Source organism: Orbilia oligospora (genome assembly GCF_000225545.1).
Source record: "Orbilia oligospora ATCC 24927 unplaced genomic scaffold scaffold00004, whole genome shotgun sequence".
In the NCBI taxonomy this organism is placed as follows: domain Eukaryota; kingdom Fungi; phylum Ascomycota; class Orbiliomycetes; order Orbiliales; family Orbiliaceae; genus Orbilia; species Orbilia oligospora.
Window position 1 is genome coordinate 1,475,050 of NW_011645561.1, and position 18,721 is coordinate 1,493,770.

The following is an 18,721-nucleotide window of genomic DNA, read 5'->3' on the forward strand; positions in this document are numbered from 1 at the left end:
AAAAGAATACTTGAATGAAGCCAAGATGGCATTGCTTGCATTTCTTTGATTAACTAATGTCAATAAAGCATTCAGGATGGCATTATTACTAATACAAATACACTTGAATGAAAAGGGAGAAGAAGAAGAAGGAGAAGAAGATATTAACGGTTCATCGACAGATATATCTACCCAGTCATAAATCAAAATATTACCCCAAATATAACCCAGAACCATTTTCATGAGGTCTTGAGCACCCAGATAATAGAACCTGACGGAAATCCATATTTTTGCTTCTAGACGGTACGCCTCAACGCCAAACCCACTCGAAAATGAAATAAAGAAAAATAGTCAAGGACCACCACTCCTTCAGTCACTGACGATGTGGATGTGGCCAGGGCGCCGGCGTCCTTGTATGATCGCGATTGATGCTCATGCCGTGCATCATCACCCTTTGATCATTCATCTCATCTTCAGATCCCGAGTCATCATTTCCGTACCCCTTGTTCATATTCACCATCCGCCCATGGTTTACCATCATACCACCATTCTTATCAGAAAACGACACCGAGTTCCGACGACTACGGTTCCCGGAGCTCAGATCCACATCCCCCCCTCGGCTCGAACTTCTTGGCCTACTATTTCGAAGATGGTTTAGATTGTATATCGAGCCTTCACGGCTGTTTGAACGGCTGTTTGAATGGCCAGTGCGATATTCTTCATCACTTCCACCGGAAGATGACGAGCCATCATGTTGCCAGGAACCAACTATATGCCTTCCTTGCGGGGCGGGGCGAGACCGGCTGCGGGGTCTTTGGTTATTTGGGTGGTTGGGCACCATCTGTAGGTTGCGAGATTGCATGCCCTGATCAATCATGTTGCTGCCGCCACGGCCACCACGGTCACCTTCATATTGTCTTTGGGACATCATCTCGTCTTGACCGCCCATGAAATGGGAGTTTAGAGATGAAACGCTACCGCGACGAGAGCCTATGCCCCCGCGAGGATAGTTTGGTGGTTCGGTGGAGTTGAGATGAGAGTTGAAAGAATACTGTCCATTATCATCGAAGGTCTGGCGGGTTCGGCTGGAGTTATCATGCTGCATGTTTAGTGGGAACATGCCCTGTTGCATATTCTGCTGCATATTCTGCTGCATGTTTTGATGCATGTTCGGCTGCATATTTGGCTGCATGATCGATTGCATGTTTTGTTGCACGTTCGGATTCATCCGTTGCATTTGTGGGTCTTCAGGTAAGAACTGGTTATATGGCGGCGGAGGGATTGATAAGCGTGAGTATGTTGGTAACTTTTGTTCTTGGAATTGGAAGACTGGCATCTGTGGGTATTGGTTGGGCATTGCGACTGGCATGGACGGTTGATGCTCTTGCTTTTGGAGCAGCTTGGTAAGCACGAACATGACTTGCTGCAGCTGGGCTTGGAGATCTGGGAGGTTATCCTTGGTGTTTAGACGGGTAACTGCATCGAGAAGCTCTCGGATAAGTGGGTTTGTGTCTGATTCTTTCGAACCATAGAATGATTTCTTGTCATCCTTAAGGACGCCCTTTGGACCACTGCTAGATCCACCGCTGCTGCTGCCGCTACCACTGCTCGATGACTTTGGAGGCTCGGGTACTTTCTTTTGCCTTCTGATAATCACCCAAAACAGCGTCGGTGATCGAACTTTCTCCCCAGTTTTCTTATTCATCACAGTATCACCAGGGAACAAACACTCAGGCTCCCACATCCCTACCATATCCGCGGTCTTATCGGTATCATTAAGTGTCTTGAGATGGTTATTCAGAATCTCACGACGGGATTTACCCATGCTCATGAACGCCTTAATGTACCCTGCGCCTCCGCTGACAGGCCATTCCTTGATTTCACGTTCGACCATGGCTTTATCCATCCACTGTTCTGTTGACTGATGGCTCTGCCATGACTTGAAGGTTTGCGTTTGAACGCCCCTTTGCCGCTGAGTGGCGGTGGGGAATTCGGTCATGTCTTCGAATGTTATTAGTTTATAAACCGGCTTGTAGGTCGAGCCTGCCGACTTGGCGCCCGAGCTACTAGAGCTGGATGCTGGATTTGTGGAAGACATTTTTGGGGGGGAATCGGATTCAAGTGCACGTGGTCTTTTACCAAGGCGCGTTTTGAACCAAGAAAGAGAAAAAAAAGCGAAAGATATAAGGTAGGATTGTATAAATAATATGTGTGACTGTGTATAAGTTGGAAGAGATTATAGAGGGTGGAGGATAGTGAATAAGTGAGGCTTCTGGATCGCTGCGCTTCGTGCCTTTAACTGTCAAAGGAAGCGTAGAAACAGGACGATCGAGAAGGGAAGGAGATATATAGACGACTACTTATTCACGGGAAATCAAAAAAAGAGGCTCTATAAGTTAATCAGCCCTCTCATTCCAGATTTGTCTGCCGAAAAAAAAGGAGATAGAAGGACCCCCCCCTCCTCTCCAAGCCTTCGCGATCCTGTCGTCGAAACTAAAGGAAAGAAATGTCAAAAAGAGATAACAACCTACAATCTAGGTACCAAATCTACCATCAAATCAACCTATAGAACCCTCTTCTTTTTTTAACTGAAAAACCAAAAACCGGCATTACAAACCGGCTAGCTATACGTCCATTATCGGAGCATCTCATCGTAGGACGTTCCCGCTATTGACAATCCCCGTAGATGCATGTATACACGGCACGCACGTACGCACATGCCAGGCAAGGAATTTGCGGAAGCGTTATCCTGCGGGCTGGGATAAACCCGTAGATATGCATTGGCTAGCCTCATAAATAATCCCTGTATTGGACCAATGGCCGCGTTCTTGGGGCCAGATTTTACTCGACGGGATACCAAAGACCAGGGTTTGTCTAGTATGGAGGCATGTCGAAGGCTACATCCGCGAAGAAGGCCTTCGTCGCAAAATGCAACAGTTGGGGGGCGTTGGCCTTATGGCTGCATAATTTAATGAGGACATGTTCCTTTTTGGACCGATGTAGGTACTGATAAGTTAACTAGGTGTACGTCGTATTATATTAGGTTAGTTGCAATCTGTAGAGACTTAGAAAGGCATAGTCTTGCTAAACGTTAGATTAAGCTAGGTGATATAATATTAGTTTATCATATTTTGATCGAATCTTTCTCGATCTCAACATTCGTAGATATACAACATAAGATAATCTAAGGGTACATTCGAAGCCAGTATGATATCTACAAAGTTCCTCCATTCAAACTTAACTTTTACATATTTGTTTCTCTGACAAATTAACTGCTGCCTACTAGAAATAAGAGAGCTCGATCTTGGCCCATTCGCGTTTTGATCTCTTCAGAAACATCGCAATGAACACGTAGACGCATCCTAACCGGATTCAAGGACACAATACACAAAGACACGATCGAAGGTACAAAAAGTACTTTTAAATATGATATTAAAGACACAGAAAAACTCTAACCCCACAGGAGCCACTCGCATCAATTCCGCATGCAACAAATATGTGCGTCCGTTTCTACAATAAACCCCTTCCAACCCCAGCCATCACACCTTTCAAACGCCACCGGAATCACTAAACTATCAACTATATTTCCTTTCCATAAGGACCCAGACCCGCGACTTCCCCCAGCCGCTGCATCTAAGCGAGCATTAATACTCACAAAAGGGTCACAAGGTCTATGAAAGAGAGTGTAAATTTACGAGGCGAGAAAGGAATACTAGCATATGTTTCTTGTATCCTACTCAGCCAGACTGTAGAACCCATACGACGGGCAGAAAGTAGTAAACGAATCGATAGCCTCGAAGCCTTATTTTTTTCTTTTTATCTTTTGTTCTCTCCTTCCTTTTTTTGTTTTCCCGTGTAGACGAAATGTACATACGTATACGTATACCAATATAGAGTCTCAAATACATAATCTACAAATAATCTACAAATACCAAAAAAAAAAGAAATGCATGGATATGTAAGTTATAGATCGTCCCGGAATGTCCGATTTAGTGCTAACATCTCCAAAAGTTGCATGCATATGCAGCACCTGATCAAGAACTTTTTCTTGATATGGTAATACCTTAATCTAGATAGGATAGATAAATAGAATAGATAATCTCGCGGACTGCGGAGAGATGTTCGAATATATGCAGCCTCTGCCGCGCAGCGCAAGCTCCTAGGTCTACAATGGCATGCATTCGGGTACATACTTTTCAAAACCTCCCGCTGTAACCAAATGGTAAACTATAAATAAATAAATACATTCTTCTTCAGAGTCCATCTTATCGTTTTAAAGTACCATTATGGTACCAAATAATGGGAATGATTACGAATCAATGCAATAAAAACGCAAGGAAATAGCCCGTCGCCTCCCTTTGCCTCGTTTTCTCTCGTAACCTTGCGTTTTCTGCGTTGGATAATTTGATGGTGACACAAGAAGAAAGTGTTAAGACAGACAATTCGCAGAGCCTCAACTTCTTCCCTCTCGTTTTCTCTTCGGTATTAGAAACCTTGCGTATTCGGATTGGGCCTTTTTTTCCCACGAAACGGCTCAAACTAGTACTCCCCCTTCTCTAGAGAGAGACTTTGTATGAAACTCTCCATCCCTCGAGTCGGGTAGCTAAACTATCAATGTAAAAATAAAAATAAAAATAAAAATAAGTGAATCCTATGACGATTGAAATCTCTAGAAAAAAACAAAAAAAACACTTAAGCTTCTCTCTCTTGTTTTCATCATTTTTTATATTTTATCTCACTAACGCATATATTATACCACTCGGCTATATCATGTCACAACCAGAAAAGAAAGAAGAAAAAAGGGAAACCTTCGAGAAACGCTTAATGACATAAACCCTCCAGGTCTCAAAGGCATATTTCATAATATCTATATTAAAAAATATTTTAAAAAAATGTTTCTCCCAATTCAGCATCATAGAGAGACTAGCTCCAAATGTGCACATGTGGCGTGATTAGCCAATTTAAGTAATTAACCTTGCGCCATTTGAAGGCGAGGGAAATGTGGCTTGGATCACTTTTTTTTTTCCTCTCCAAGTTTCCCATTGATTTACGGGGAGTTATTTTTTTTTTTTTTCCCTTTCTTTTCTTTTCTATCTGTCTATTGTTTCTATCGGGATTGAAGAAAGAGAAACAGGTGTGTCTGTGATAAAGTATGCATGCGTGGGGTTTACCTGCAAAAGGATTCACTCGAAAAGAAAAGAAACAGGGCCAAAAAGGGCTGTTCAATAGTGGTATCTTCAGGTTTCGTGGATAAGGGGAGAAAGAAACAAAGGTCTAAATTTGATTCAACGATAAGGATGCATTCAAAGCGAAAATCAAGTGCCAATTTTTTTTTTGGTTCAAACCGCCCCCAAAGGAATCAAGCTTCGTAATAGTGACTACAGAATACAAGTAAAATAACGAACGAGAGAGAGGGAGAGAATAAACGGTTCAAAGAATGCTGTTCGTCATCATCTTTTTTAGGATCATTACAATCAGGAAGCAAAAATCCAAAGAAACTCCCGCCGGTGTGGATGAAAGCAAAGCGTATTCTGATCGACAAGCAAAATTATTCCGGTGAAAGGCAAGCAAAAAGCAAAGGAGAAAAAAACGCCAGAACTGCCCATGATAACAATAGAGCAAGAAACGGGAAGCAAGAATAATCAAAGCAATTTACAGGTCCCTGTATCCTTCGTCAAGCTGGGATGGGGTATAATATAGAAAGGAAAAAAAATATACAAAGGAAATGAAAAGAGATTGCCATGGGTGTGGCAGCTGATTGATCAGAAGATTCCAATGAAGGATTATTCATTTAGTCTTCATCCCAGTTGTAGAGAGATGTGCGCGAACCGGCTGCGGAGGCGGAAGCAGAAGAACTCGTGATAGTGTTGTCTCTATTGCTGCTAGTCAAAGCATTGTGTCTTTGTGTAACATGTTAGTAACTTAATCTTAAGATATGTGTAATTGCAATTGATAACTCACCTTCTCAGGACAGTCTCTAAGCTCTCGGAGCTCAATGGGCGTCCGGTAGGGATCTCGTCGACGATACGAGGAAGGTTGGCGATAAGTTCGCCACCCTTGTATGCGAGAAGAGCAGGAACAACCTTTCGGTCCATCTCGGCCTCGGTATAATGAAGCTTGACGAAGCCGGTGGAAACATGTCGTCTAGCTAGGGTACCAATACAGTCTTCAACAAACTGAGACTCGGATGACTAAAGATAAAGTTAGATTAAGTCCCGCAGAGGAAAGTGAAGAAGAGATAAGGACGTACCCTATCGTCATATATGAGAACAACTACAACGGTATCTGCTGTGACCTTCTCGATGGCATCGAGGTATCCGTTGGCATCGACGGTCTCCAGCTTTCCATATCGGCGTCCAGTGGCAACCTTCTTACGGTTGAAGTTGGGTCCTGACTTAAGTTCCTGCAGCCTTCTCTGTCTCCAGGCCTGCATCAACTCATCATCGTCGTCAGAGTTGTCTGACTGTCGCATTCTGTCGTCTAATAGACGAGCCTGGACACTTGGGACTCCGGGAATATCAATCGAAGTCTTGTAACCGTGTGTATTGGCTTGTCTAGCCTGCATCTCCCTTCTCTTTGCAATTTCAAAACTCCTAGCATCTGCCAGGACACCCTTTGGGCCGGTGTTTGCAGCACCATATGATGCTAATCTGTACTGAGGCATTGTGTCTATGATCGACGCTGGTCGGATGGAAGGGGCAATAGAGCCTGTCTTTTTATGAATATAGGTCGTTTTCTTGGATGAGGATGCTTTTCTATGAGAGTCGTCTGAGGAATTGCCAATGTCGTCGAGCTCGTCTAAATCACTGTTGGTTCCGGCACTGCCGTTGCTGCTTTCTTTGTCTGAGTGTGAATAATCTGTATGTTTTCCTTTTGATGCTTCGAGAATGTCCTCGGGATGAGGGTGGGAACCCTCTCCTTTTGAACCCGAAGTCATGCGAGCGAACTCATCGGCCGCAGTTGAGGCACTCATATTGCTACCAGGGGTAAAAGAAAAGAAAAAGTCTTGTATGGATGCAGGCGTATAGGATATGCAGGAACTCTAATGAGGAATGAGAGGCACGAAGAGGAAAGGTAGCGTCAGGCACAGGTGAGAAGAAGGCTTATGCCAGGAATAATTCAAAGCAGCCGCTTGGAACACTAGTGGCGGATTCGTAAGGCGGGGGTTAAGGGGTTTGGTGTGGGTCAGAGGCTTCCTCGTGGATTTTTGCCGAGTGTATAATTGGTTTTTTTTTCCCTTGTCTCGGAGATGAAGAAGCTAGAGAAAATTCGAAGGTAAGAAGTGTGATTGGAAATATGCAGTCGATGAGGCTGCCTACCTGTAATAGCAAGCAATTGATTATGATATCCTCCCAAATTTGGAGCGATTGGAAAGTTCGTTATGCAGGAAGTCCTGTTCCCTCGGTTGGAGGTATATTGATGGGAACTTCCCTCGTGCTAATGGAGTTTCCCTGCCACCACCGCAGAAAAGCCAGACCAGATCTGTCCTGTCTTGTGGTTCTAGAAAGAACAAAATCAGATAGATTGCTCGGGGTATTGATTACCGGGAATGGCTAGTTAATGCAGTGACAGTATTCTTAGATATCTGATTCTGATCCGATGATGAAGTTGCAAGTTGTTGTTGTTGAAGTTAAGTTAGGTTTTGGGGAATTGTGGAGATGCTATTTTTGGAATGAAGCTTCTTCAAGCGAGAGCCACCGACGCAGGCCAAAATAACAATGCAATGATTGGAATTGAGGGAGGGGTGCCCGGGAAATTTCGAGTTTTCTTTGACCCTTCGATAGATTAATCCTTGCACTTGTAATATTACCGATGATATGATAGGTATGATGTGAATCTGTTGGCGCGAGATGGAGTGTACACAGAAGGTTTTCGCTCGTTCGATGCAGGGTTCTGGTGATCTCACACCAGCGTTTCAGACCCGAAAGGAGAGGGGATAGAGCTGAGGGGGGCAGCCTAAAAATTCGGACGACTGGGCAATGCTCGAACACTCTCAAACCTCGTCGGTCCGTGAGCTTTTTTTCTTTTAAGGGACTGGAAGCCGGGATGACCTCGTTCGATCGGGTAATATAATTGACGATGATTGTTGATTGCTAAAGTGTTCGGGAGATGTGTTCGGGTTAGTTAATTGGCTCTCTAATTGATCAATTCCGTCCGCATGAAATATCAAATGAAGCCAAAGGAATCAGAAGGCAATGCTGCATAAGTCAGTACTTAGTAAGTTAAGTAAGTAAGTAAGGAAGTAATTAGCCTCGAAATGCAAGCATGCAAGTGATCATATCATGAGAATATCAACATGAACATTCAGCCAAATTCAGCCATCAGCCATCAGCCATCAGCCAATTCAAAGCATCACAGAATTCGATCCATTACTAGCCTCCACGGAAAATTCTTGAATTAATATCCCGAGCAGTCCGAATTCACTCGGTTAACTGTGGATTTCTGACTGAAGAAAGAAGGGGTAAGCGGTGAGGGAAGTTATAAGCCCCGCGCAGTTCAACGCTAGCTCTTTCGTCTACAGACCTGTCAAACTGATAAAAGTCGGAGTATTCTTGTACCGCCCAGGCGGAGGAGTGTTATCAAAGTGAATCGTTCCGTATGGATGTGTGTAGGGCTGGAAATGTTCTAGATCCTGGAACAATCCGGAGCGGATATATAGATTCTGTCGAGCGAGGTGGTGTTACAACTGCTGCAGGCAAGATCCCTTATTGATTCGAATTCGAATTCGAATTCTAGAACTGAATTAATTCAATTTAATTCAATCCAATTCAAAACCTTGATTGAGCAAGTACACAAGATCGAATCTTTGTCTGTTTTATGGATGGATGGATGTATGGATGTATGGATATGCTTGGATATGCTTGGTAACTAGTACTCGACTGGGAAGATGGTTCTCTCTCTCTCTTTAAAGTGTGCGACTTCAGCTCATCCTCAGCTGATTATAAGGTGCGACGTATGTGAAAGAAATCAAATAAAATCAAATCGAATCAAATCTCGATCGAAGGTTGCGGTTGAGGTAAGTTAGGTTAAGTGTCCAGCTTCTTTAAATCCCTTTCAAGATTTAGTTCAATCCCGCCTCTTTGGAGCTCAGGAGGCCCAAAACAGCGGATGAGCGTGTACACGAGTGTGATTGTGGATGTTGGATGGCCGGGTTTCTTCCCGTCCCTTTTGTTCTGTTCTTTAACTTCTCCCGTCCCTGAACTGAATTGGGCCTTTACCCGTGCCTTTTCTTCCATTGTGTGGCCAGATCCAGCCCCATACCATATATTACATGTACCATCCCATACCATACCTGTGCCTGCACCCTGCAGGCCTGGCCTGGCCATGTACTATGTAGGTAAGTGTGCAACATCATCCAACATCTTGTGATGCATCAAAGGCTCCGAGACCGAAAGCATCATACGTACGAAAGTACTCATCACCATTTCGTCTCACAAATGCACAAAGCCAACGTCAACCCGAATGGACAACGCCGCATCCACCAATTTTCTCAAAAAAAAACTCTCACGATCTGCGGAGCTCGCCCTTTGAGGCCTCATTCAAGTCTAGAAATGGGGGGCTATCGGGTCATGTCACTGGTAAAATCCCGGCGTGGCGCATATGGTCATGCTTCTCGAAGAGGTGCATTGACACCGAAGAGACGAACTGAGCAAAATTCAAGCTCAAAAATTCGGGACGGGACCCATCACGTTGTAGCGCGTACCTTGCATATCGGTACCCCGACCTCTCACAGCTACAATGCAACAGCCCTGTCAGGGGTAAAAGTCAGTACATCTGAGAAACAAAACCAGCGTCTTGGTTTCTGCAGCTGTGCCGTACCGACCGGCCACGAGGTTCCTTCCCCATCGAATGATATGGTGCAAAAGTCCTAGGGAGAAAAAAAGAATGATACTCTCTACAGTCACATCGCCAGATCCTCAACTTGTGTGACAAAAATACTTCTCAATTTAGTCAAGAAAAGCTTTTCCCGAATTGTTACCTCGACGATTATGACCACAAATTCAATTGCACAAACCGCTAGCCTCATTAACAAAAGGGATTCAAAACACCCGAGCAAGCTACGCATTTCAGCTCTGGCGGTAAGCACCGATAGTAATTGCGTCTTTTTATTTACTTTATCCAATTAGCTAGTCGCTACGCAAGTAAAAGCCGCTGGACGAAAACGACGGAACAAACAATCAAGGGATCTTCGGAAACTACCACCGGTTTCAGCTGGCGTTCGACAATATCGACATTTGTCTGTAGTGTCCAGGGACTGGTCGGCTTCCCCACCCCTTTCTTTGGCTCTCCCATGGACCGATGAAACGTTCAAACAAGCACAGTCAACGAATGGAGTTCACATGGCCGTCAGGGTTGTTTTTTTTGGTCAAGATAATCGAATACCGAACAACGAGGTCGGGTAATATCGTATGCAACTGTGGGCGGGCCCCTTGCATACTCTAACGAAAAAAACGTGGTTGAAATGTGGGCTCGATGCACTGTACCGTCGCTGCTCACGAGGTGGGGAATGGAGACTTGTATTATTATCTCAAGGCTATATGTATTATCAAGTAGTAATTACCTAAGTATATAACGGATAATAACGTTCCTATCAATTGTCTCAAAATCGAAGTCGTCAGCTAGGTAGCTAGCTCTAGACACAACAGCACGCAAGCCCCAACAGCCAACGTTTCAGGTGCTCGGAGAGTTCTTACATAAAAACTTAGTTCAGCACACAGGGCTCTACTCTCTAATCTTCCTCGTTTCTGTAGTGTGCTGGTCTATTCTCACAACTTGCAATGGAAAGATGCTGTCGTCAGAAGTGCTGCTAGCGGAGCGAGAGCGAGACATCTTAGGACACGATCGATCCCGATCTCGGAGGATGACCGCAATACCTATTACTGTCGATCAGACAGCCTGGAGATCGCAGATAGCCCAAATCTGGGCACGAGACGGGTTAGGTCGGATCCCCCTGACCGGCTCTCGGCCGCCCCACCGTGGCTGTTATGGGTAATTGAGTCGCTTGAGTTCTATGAAAGTTATCATCAATTATATTGCCATCTCGCACCACCCCACATATATAGTATATCCCTCTTAGAAATCATGGCTTCAAACCCCTCAAGAAATTTCTGGATTGATCCGCCATCAATGCACTCATGATTGCAATTTGATTTCCTAAAGAACCACCGTGGCGTATTCTAATATAGCCTACATATACATATTATACCAATTCCTAGACCGGTACCGCGGGTTCGAAAGTAAAGTTCCGGGTACCCCGCACAATTGTACAACTTAGACCAGTGGTTTTTAGAAAGAGACAGTATATATATAATCGATATTAATGCGGATTTACCGGTATCTACCATTTTAGCCACAGGCATATGAAAGAGTCATAAGCCAAATAGCACATATATACGGACTTAATATAACCCCGAGCAGATGTTGAAGAAAAGGTTCCAGCCCAATTAGTCCCTATCAATGTCGTCTTGGCACTATATTTTACTGTATATAATTTACTCGCTGTGGAGCCCACAAATCGCTGAGATACATCGAAGTCCTTAATGGAACCTTAAAAACAAGACATTTACGCCTAAAGATCACTAGGTTTAAATTTAAACCGACGTGCAAATCCCTCATTCTACTCATACCTTCGAGAAGCTCTCTCCGCTTTTTACAGACCATTTGCGACATAACGGGGACAGAATATGTCTAAAAGGTTTAATATCGAGTATTGTAATTGGTGATAAGAACTTTAGGGAGTAGGCTATAGATGTAAGTTTCTACAAATACAAACATTTGCATGCACGATCTATAAAGCTAGGATTGAGCTACGAGTTGAATTTGATCTCACTTTCCGCCTGTTCATGACATTATAATATTATCCAAAGATATCTAGAAGCATGACAATCGGTGGAAATATTTGGAAGACTTTCTAGAATTCTATTACATGCATAGTTATATATATATGAGCCTCAGCAACTTTTATTACCAAACATAAATAGCCATTGCAGTACTATTCGTCGGAATTGCTCCGGGGCTATATCTACTACGGGTAAGATATTGGGTTTATATATTTATAATTTATATCGGATCTGATCTAGGAGAGCGCGATATATCGATACTCCAACTACCTTACCATAAAGCACTGAAAAAGTCCCCCTGATACCGCACGCGGTTAGCTAATATTACCTAATTGGTAACCAACTGACATGTTGTACACGTGGGTCCAATCAATAGGACTACATGATCGAACAATATGGAGTCGTATATACAGAAGTCCAAGTTTTCCTCAAATTCAGCAGTAAATTAAACATTGTGCATTAAGTTATGCTACAAAAAGCTCGAGCGCTCGTTCAACTAGTTGACCAAGCTACCTAGGTAGTTAGGCCAGTTCTAAATTAGGGAATGTACTCAAAGTACGTACATATATACCAGTCCCAAAATCGAATTCCAGCGCTCGTGCTATAATTGTCCACATTGGGATTATTACATTGTCGCTAGAGAATGGTATTGGATAATATGCGGTTGTACGCTTAAGGAGGCTGGGACGTCTCAAAATACAACAATACAATGTGATGATATATCGCAGCACATCCCGCGCACATGCGCACATGTACACACACACACACACACCCCATTGACTATTCATCTTTGGACATCATACACTTCAATAAACAATATTAAAGGACTAGCACAGTCAAAACCAATAAACCAGGTCTACTTATGTCGATTACCCTCAAACCAAAGCTGGGGGGAATTCGAAAAAAGAAAATGGTTAAAAACATCAAAGCCGTCTCCCGCGTCCTCAACACCAACGAACTCCTAGAAGCCATCCTAAAACACATTCCATCACAAGAACTTCTAGAATCCACGCGTTTCGTTTCTAAAGACTGGCAAGCTCTAATAGAAACATCACCAAAACTCAAATGGAAAACCTGGCAATGGAAGGGGACTACCATCCCGCCTTCAATTCTCGAGGATACCGATCCATCCCTTCTTTCGACAAATGGTAAAAAATACGGATACGAATTCGCAGCAGATGCAATATACTGGGTTCGAAAATTCTGGTGTATGGCTCTTACCGCTCCGAGAAACTGGGACGGAGAGGATGGATTGTCACCAGGCATGTGCGAGTGGATGGTAAATCAACTCCCTGATATGGAATTGTTTCGACCGCGGATTGGGAAAATACATATAACGTTTGAACTGAAGTGGATCATCCATGGTATTAACTTAGCAATTGAGACACCGGGAGCATCCGAGGTATATGTGCCGGATGACGAATTTACCTTGAAGGATTTTGCTCGTATAATCTACGAGAAGGTATTATCGTCACGGGGTATGGGACTATTCCAGTATGTGTGGGAAAGAACTAAAAATGGACGATGGGTTAAGAAAGTTCAAAGGAGATTTGAACTTCTCATCATGGTTTCTACTCATGTCCCGAAGAAACTAGATTCTACAGAGGCAGCAACCGACCCTGTCAAATACTCAATCAGGGCGGGCTTTGTTTTTGACTTACGAAACTTGGAGCTGAACTCTAAACGTGGATTGAGTGTCAGAATTGAATACTGGTTACCTGGAAAGGTACATCCTGAAGCCTGTGAGAAACCGCCTATTTTCCCTGGAAGCGCTGGAGATATCTAAATGTTGTCCGGTACGGCGAGGCCCAAAATGATACCATAGTTAGCTTATGAATGTTATGTGTAATGATCTGTATGAATTATATTGGTAGATACATGTATACGTAAATTAATTATATATAGTATAGTACGGTAATGATAATGATATATTTATGATAAAAACACTCATGACCGCCACCCGGCCACCCGGCGTCTAGTCTAGTATGCGTATGAGACCAATAATGTATATATATAACTAAGTATAGTACTGCTCATTACCTAGACAAGAAAACATCATGTATCATTTTGTCTATACAAACGAATTAACGAGTATCTCGAATTCGAAAGCGTCCTGCCGGGCGATGAGTAGATGGTCGCTACTTAATATTGCTCAGGTTATAAGTTAATTATCGTCCTAAGGCTACCTATTTAACTAGAACTAAATGAGAAGGGCCATACATTAAAATTTGCCTCTGTTGAGCACCTAGAATGGCTTGTCCTTGTCGACATGTCATATATAAAATCTTGTATGTAAAACACCATAGAATGAACTCATGTCTTGAACAATAGCTCGCTGACTGTAATTGGGCCTGCCAATCTAAAACCCTGATCTGATTGATACATCTTTCTATCCACTGCACTAAGACTACTAGAAGATGATCGAGTATCTCCGGCTCCTCGACACTGCACTGGTACTCAAACAATTATTACAACGGATAATATAAATACAGTACTTTCTATCCGCCCCGGTACTGGTTTAACATAACCAACGGCATAAAACTCTATAAACAACATGTATATATAAGACGTAGCTATGAAACTCTGCTACACTATACCAGGCTTCAGTCCGTCCCAAAAATCCACAAAGCTATGTATGTGCACATCGATCTGCATATGCCAGTGCAGGCTGATTTCGAATCATGAAGTACCCGTACACATCCGTTAATATAATCCCAAAGTCGGCTATTCATTTTTCATACATCCACCCCCTCATATTTACAGTATGAATCCTGAAATATAAACACAATGGAACAGAAATCCAACAACCTGGCCTGGCCTGGACTCGAAACCCATCTCCAGCCTCCCTGTCGACCGTGCTCTGCATGTGCATTAGCCACGGCGGTCTCACCCTCGTCAACCATCCATGTAAAGGCTAAATCCATCAGGCCATCCATACATCGAGGGAAAGAAAGAAAGAAAAAACCATCTGCAGCACCGACGCACGACCGACGACGATGCAAGGGGGGAGGGGGCTCTATCGGATCACAAAGAACCGTTAACCCCTGAGAATTCGAGAAGGGATCGTCGCACACATAAATTAGCCCCCTTCCCTGATGCTCCCATTCCCCCTTCTAAAGGGAAGTATATAAACGGGTAGGAATTCTCTCAGGTATCTTTCCTGCCATCACTAGTCGTCATCTACATCCGTCCGCAACTGAGGACCAATATTACATCCGTCCCGAAAGAGAAAAAAAAAGTATTCCATGTATTTGGTTCGTACATTAACACCGACTACTAAAAGCTGAGAAGGAGAATAGAAAGAAAAGAAAAAAGACGGGGAAAGAAACAAGCCACAGGAACGGCAGGGTAGAGCAGGCAAGCTTGAGGAAGAAAAGGGAGAACTAAACTGTCCGCAGCAAAACAACATCGCTTTTTCTCCTGGGGCCGCAAAAATTAACAAAATCGAAGTCACAAAGAAAGGAAAACCTGGTTTGATTGACCGTATTTTAAACAAATGTTCGGTAAGGCCCCGGGAAGGGAAACCTATTGGAAACAACTGAAGGAGACGAGGTGGAAAGGTGAGCTATAGTAACACATATTACAGTCGAAGGGAAGGAAAGGAAAAAAATATATATATAAAAGCTCGGAGAAAGAAAAGGTATAAGGATGTTGAAGAGGGAAAAGGAAAGAGCCTTTATCGCCGAATCGTAAGCGAAATAGATGCTCAAGGAAACAGAAAGCCCCAGGGGAGGGAATTACAGGCTAACAGACGTGTACCGTTCCTTTGCTTGATGAAAAAAGCGACACAGCAGATGATTAAGATGCATTATTCGAGAAGGAAAAAAAAAAAGCATAGCGAAATTGAAAGTAAGGCTAGGAAAAAAGAAACATCTAAACAAGGACGGAAACACCCGACAAGAGAGTCGCTGGAAGTTAATGGCGGTTGAGTTGACGCCTCTGAGAGTAAACGGGCCGTGGCTGAAAGGGCAGGTGAAACAGTTCATGTCGCCCAGTTGCTCTTGACAATTGGATTTTGTTTGGATAGGATTGCAATCTTGACTCCGGCGGACCCTATGTTGGGGTTTATGTGCTTGACTGTTTCGAATTCGATGGGGTATTGGCTGGCGTCAAAGCGGGCTCGAAACTTCATGAGGATAAAAAGAAGAAAGGCGAATCGTCATCGTGGATCTTATCATCGAGATAATAGTATATGAAATCACTTTTAGTGAATAGGGCGATGTGTGATTACCATGCCCAAATTCGGAGCTATTGGTGTGTTAGTAGATCAGAATATAAAAAATAAGGGTTAGATGAAAACATACGAAACTATCCCACGATCCAGTGCAAAGACTGATGCCATCATTACTGACACCCAAACAGCTGACGCGGTTCTCATGGCCAACCAGGGCACCAACTTTTTCTCCTCGAAGAACATCCCAAACCTATTTAACAAAATTAGTTAAACCAATATCAGTGTATGCCGGGTTAAATTTCATATAAATACCTTGCACTCAAAATCGTCGTATCCCGCGAACAAGAGACGTCCGGAAACAGAGAATGCAACGGAAGTAATGCCGCATAATATTTGTTCCGACTAAATGAGGGTATTAGTTGATTGAACGTTCTACTACGGAACAGGATCTGATCTTACCGAATAGATGTTGAGTTCTCGGTCAGCGCGGATATCGAACAGCCTACAAGTCGCATCGTCGGATCCAGTACCAAATGCATTGCCATCAGGGAAGAATTGCACAGCGTTGATATCGGATTCATGGCCAGCAAATGTCTGTACTGCCTTTCCGGTACGAATATCCCACAGTTTTGCGAAGGCGTCGCAGGCACCAGAGACAAAAATGTTAGAATTTGTTGGGTTAACGCTAAGGCTCATGACATCTCCAAGATGGTCGGCAAAATCGGTAATTCTAGCACCGGTATCGATGTCCCAAAGCATGCAGGTCATATCGCCTATAGTTTACAGTTAGCAAGCAAACTAGTATATGTGATTGAAGGGTTCGGGATATATACCGGACGATGTAAGAATACGTCTGTCATTCAAAAACCGACAGCATGACAAATATCCGGAATGTCCAGACAACTCTCGGGCAACGCGAGTGGGTCCGTCGCGTGCAGAAAGATTGTAGACACTGCAGATATTATCAAGACCACCACAAGCAACGTAGTTACCCGAAGGTGCATATGCACAAGTCATCACCCATGACGATCGAAGAGGAATGGCATGAACCTTGTTTGTCGTGTAGGCATCCCAGATAATGAGTTTCCCGTCCTGGGAGGCGGAGACAAGATGTCGGCGGTCAGTGCTCCTGTATGGCTGTTAGTCATTATCGACAGAGGCTGTATTCTACGATGAAATGCGTCTTACCAATGCATACTATATATCTTGGCTAAGTGACCTTTCAAGGTGCGACGATTCTTCATCAAGGTTCGTGGCAATGCTTCAACTTGTTCCTTAGCAAGTTGTCGCACTATTTAATCGGAAAAACAACAAGGTTAGTTCTCAGTTTCCTAGCCAATATCTTGCAGATAACCCAGTATTCAGTAGAGAAACTCACAATCAGCATCTGCAAGCTCATCCTTCTTTCTTTTTATCTTCTCCTTCAACCCTTCAGCCTCGCGCCTTGCGGCAGTAATTCGATCTTGGAGGTCGGAAGACATTGTCTGTTCACAGTTGATATATATTTGGGAGACTAGAATACGACCGAATAAATCGAGTCAAGGGTATAGCTTTTGATCGTAGTCCGCAAATTATCGTCAGGAGTAAACCGGTTGTCGAATATCCGTTCGATTGTCGATTAAACTAGTTCACGTTGGGGACCAATTTCCAGGAATCGCGGGAGTTCTTATAAGGAAGAGCCGGGTCGATCGCCTCGAATACCTTTGTTCTTGCTCCTGAAGCCGATTGGTTATTGATATGAAATCAAGACTTGATGAAGTCGAGTTCTAGACGCGACGACGGAAAATCGGGACAAAAAAAAACCACACACGTAAAGGATGTGTAGCGGAGGTGGAGTTTCTTATAAATGGGGGTGAAAGAAACGAATCAAAAGGGAGAAATAGGGATCTCCTCGCGAAAGCCGTTTCCCAAGCCAGCGAGCTGGGATTACTTTGGTGGCAGATCGGGGGTTTTGATGAGAAGTCCAGACAAGGACGAAGCAAAAGCAAAGAAGGGGAAATTTACAGTGAAGTTTTTAATTGGTAAAGACTCGGCCGGTATTGAAAAGGGAAGGGTGGTTCGGTTGATTGGTCAGATGGGGGCGGTGCGGTGGAGAAAGTGTGCTGGGGGAAGAACGAAATGATATGAGGACAGAAGCAACTGGGGATGAGGCTGGTGCCGGCGACAGAAAGGAGCCAGCAAAGTTATCGCTAGGAATCGCAGTCGGACGTGAAGAAGCGATTTAAAGGCGACGAAGCCGAAATGTATGCGATATCGAGCTGGGTTGTGACGTTGTCGATAGCAAGGTGGAGATGAAGAAGACGATGATGATGGGGAGGTGATGAGGGAAGGAGAAGGAAAGGAGAAGGAGAAGGGAAATGTGTTGAGCAGCGGGAGGGTAAAGGGGTTATTTCGCAGAGCAGGGAAAAGACGCGATGCTTCAGAGACAAGGCCGTCCACCCCGGCAAGTTCTGCACTGCACGGATGACATACAATGCACCACAACCACCACGGCTACGGCCAACAGCAAGGAAGTAAGTACTTAGCTACTCCTTGAGTAAAGTATTTTGATTTTAAAAAGTTTGGCTAATATTATCCCGACTAACAAGATATATCCGTCGTAGATATTGCCTTAGGCGAACGTCGATGCCGCTGTACCGTACGTTGGCATCTCGGAAGGCGCAAGGATTTCGACCGACGACTCGAAGCCTACTTGCTTGCACATGCGCACCTCCAACTAGCGGGGATA

The 18,721-nt window shown here is 43.9% G+C and overlaps 4 protein-coding genes across 4 annotated transcripts; 1 reads left to right on the plus strand and 3 right to left on the minus strand.

Moving 5' to 3' along the window:
- Window positions 1-352: 352 nt before the first annotated feature.
- AOL_s00004g435 (uncharacterized protein) lies at window positions 353-2,077 on the minus strand (the record flags this gene model as incomplete). Its single annotated transcript, XM_011119084.1, has 1 exon — window positions 353-2,077. One exon carries the CDS (start codon window positions 2,075-2,077, stop codon window positions 353-355), a length of 1,725 nt encoding a protein of 574 aa, XP_011117386.1.
- A 3,693-nt stretch (window positions 2,078-5,770) lies between these two features.
- AOL_s00004g436 (uncharacterized protein) lies at window positions 5,771-6,952 on the minus strand (the record flags this gene model as incomplete). Its single annotated transcript, XM_011119085.1, has 3 exons — window positions 5,771-5,879; window positions 5,941-6,170; window positions 6,230-6,952. The coding sequence occupies 3 exons, from the start codon at window positions 6,950-6,952 to the stop codon at window positions 5,771-5,773; spliced, it is 1,062 nt and encodes a 353-aa protein (XP_011117387.1).
- A 5,777-nt stretch (window positions 6,953-12,729) lies between these two features.
- On the plus strand, window positions 12,730-13,605 carry AOL_s00004g437 (uncharacterized protein; the record flags this gene model as incomplete). The annotated part of the gene is made up of 1 exon (XM_011119086.1): window positions 12,730-13,605. The coding sequence occupies one exon, from the start codon at window positions 12,730-12,732 to the stop codon at window positions 13,603-13,605; it is 876 nt and encodes a 291-aa protein (XP_011117388.1).
- A 2,441-nt stretch (window positions 13,606-16,046) lies between these two features.
- On the minus strand, window positions 16,047-17,474 carry AOL_s00004g438 (uncharacterized protein; the record flags this gene model as incomplete). Its single annotated transcript, XM_011119087.1, has 7 exons — window positions 16,047-16,067; window positions 16,124-16,243; window positions 16,306-16,395; window positions 16,453-16,766; window positions 16,827-17,122; window positions 17,182-17,284; window positions 17,372-17,474. The coding sequence occupies 7 exons, from the start codon at window positions 17,472-17,474 to the stop codon at window positions 16,047-16,049; spliced, it is 1,047 nt and encodes a 348-aa protein (XP_011117389.1).
- Between the last annotated feature and the right edge of the window lie 1,247 nt (window positions 17,475-18,721).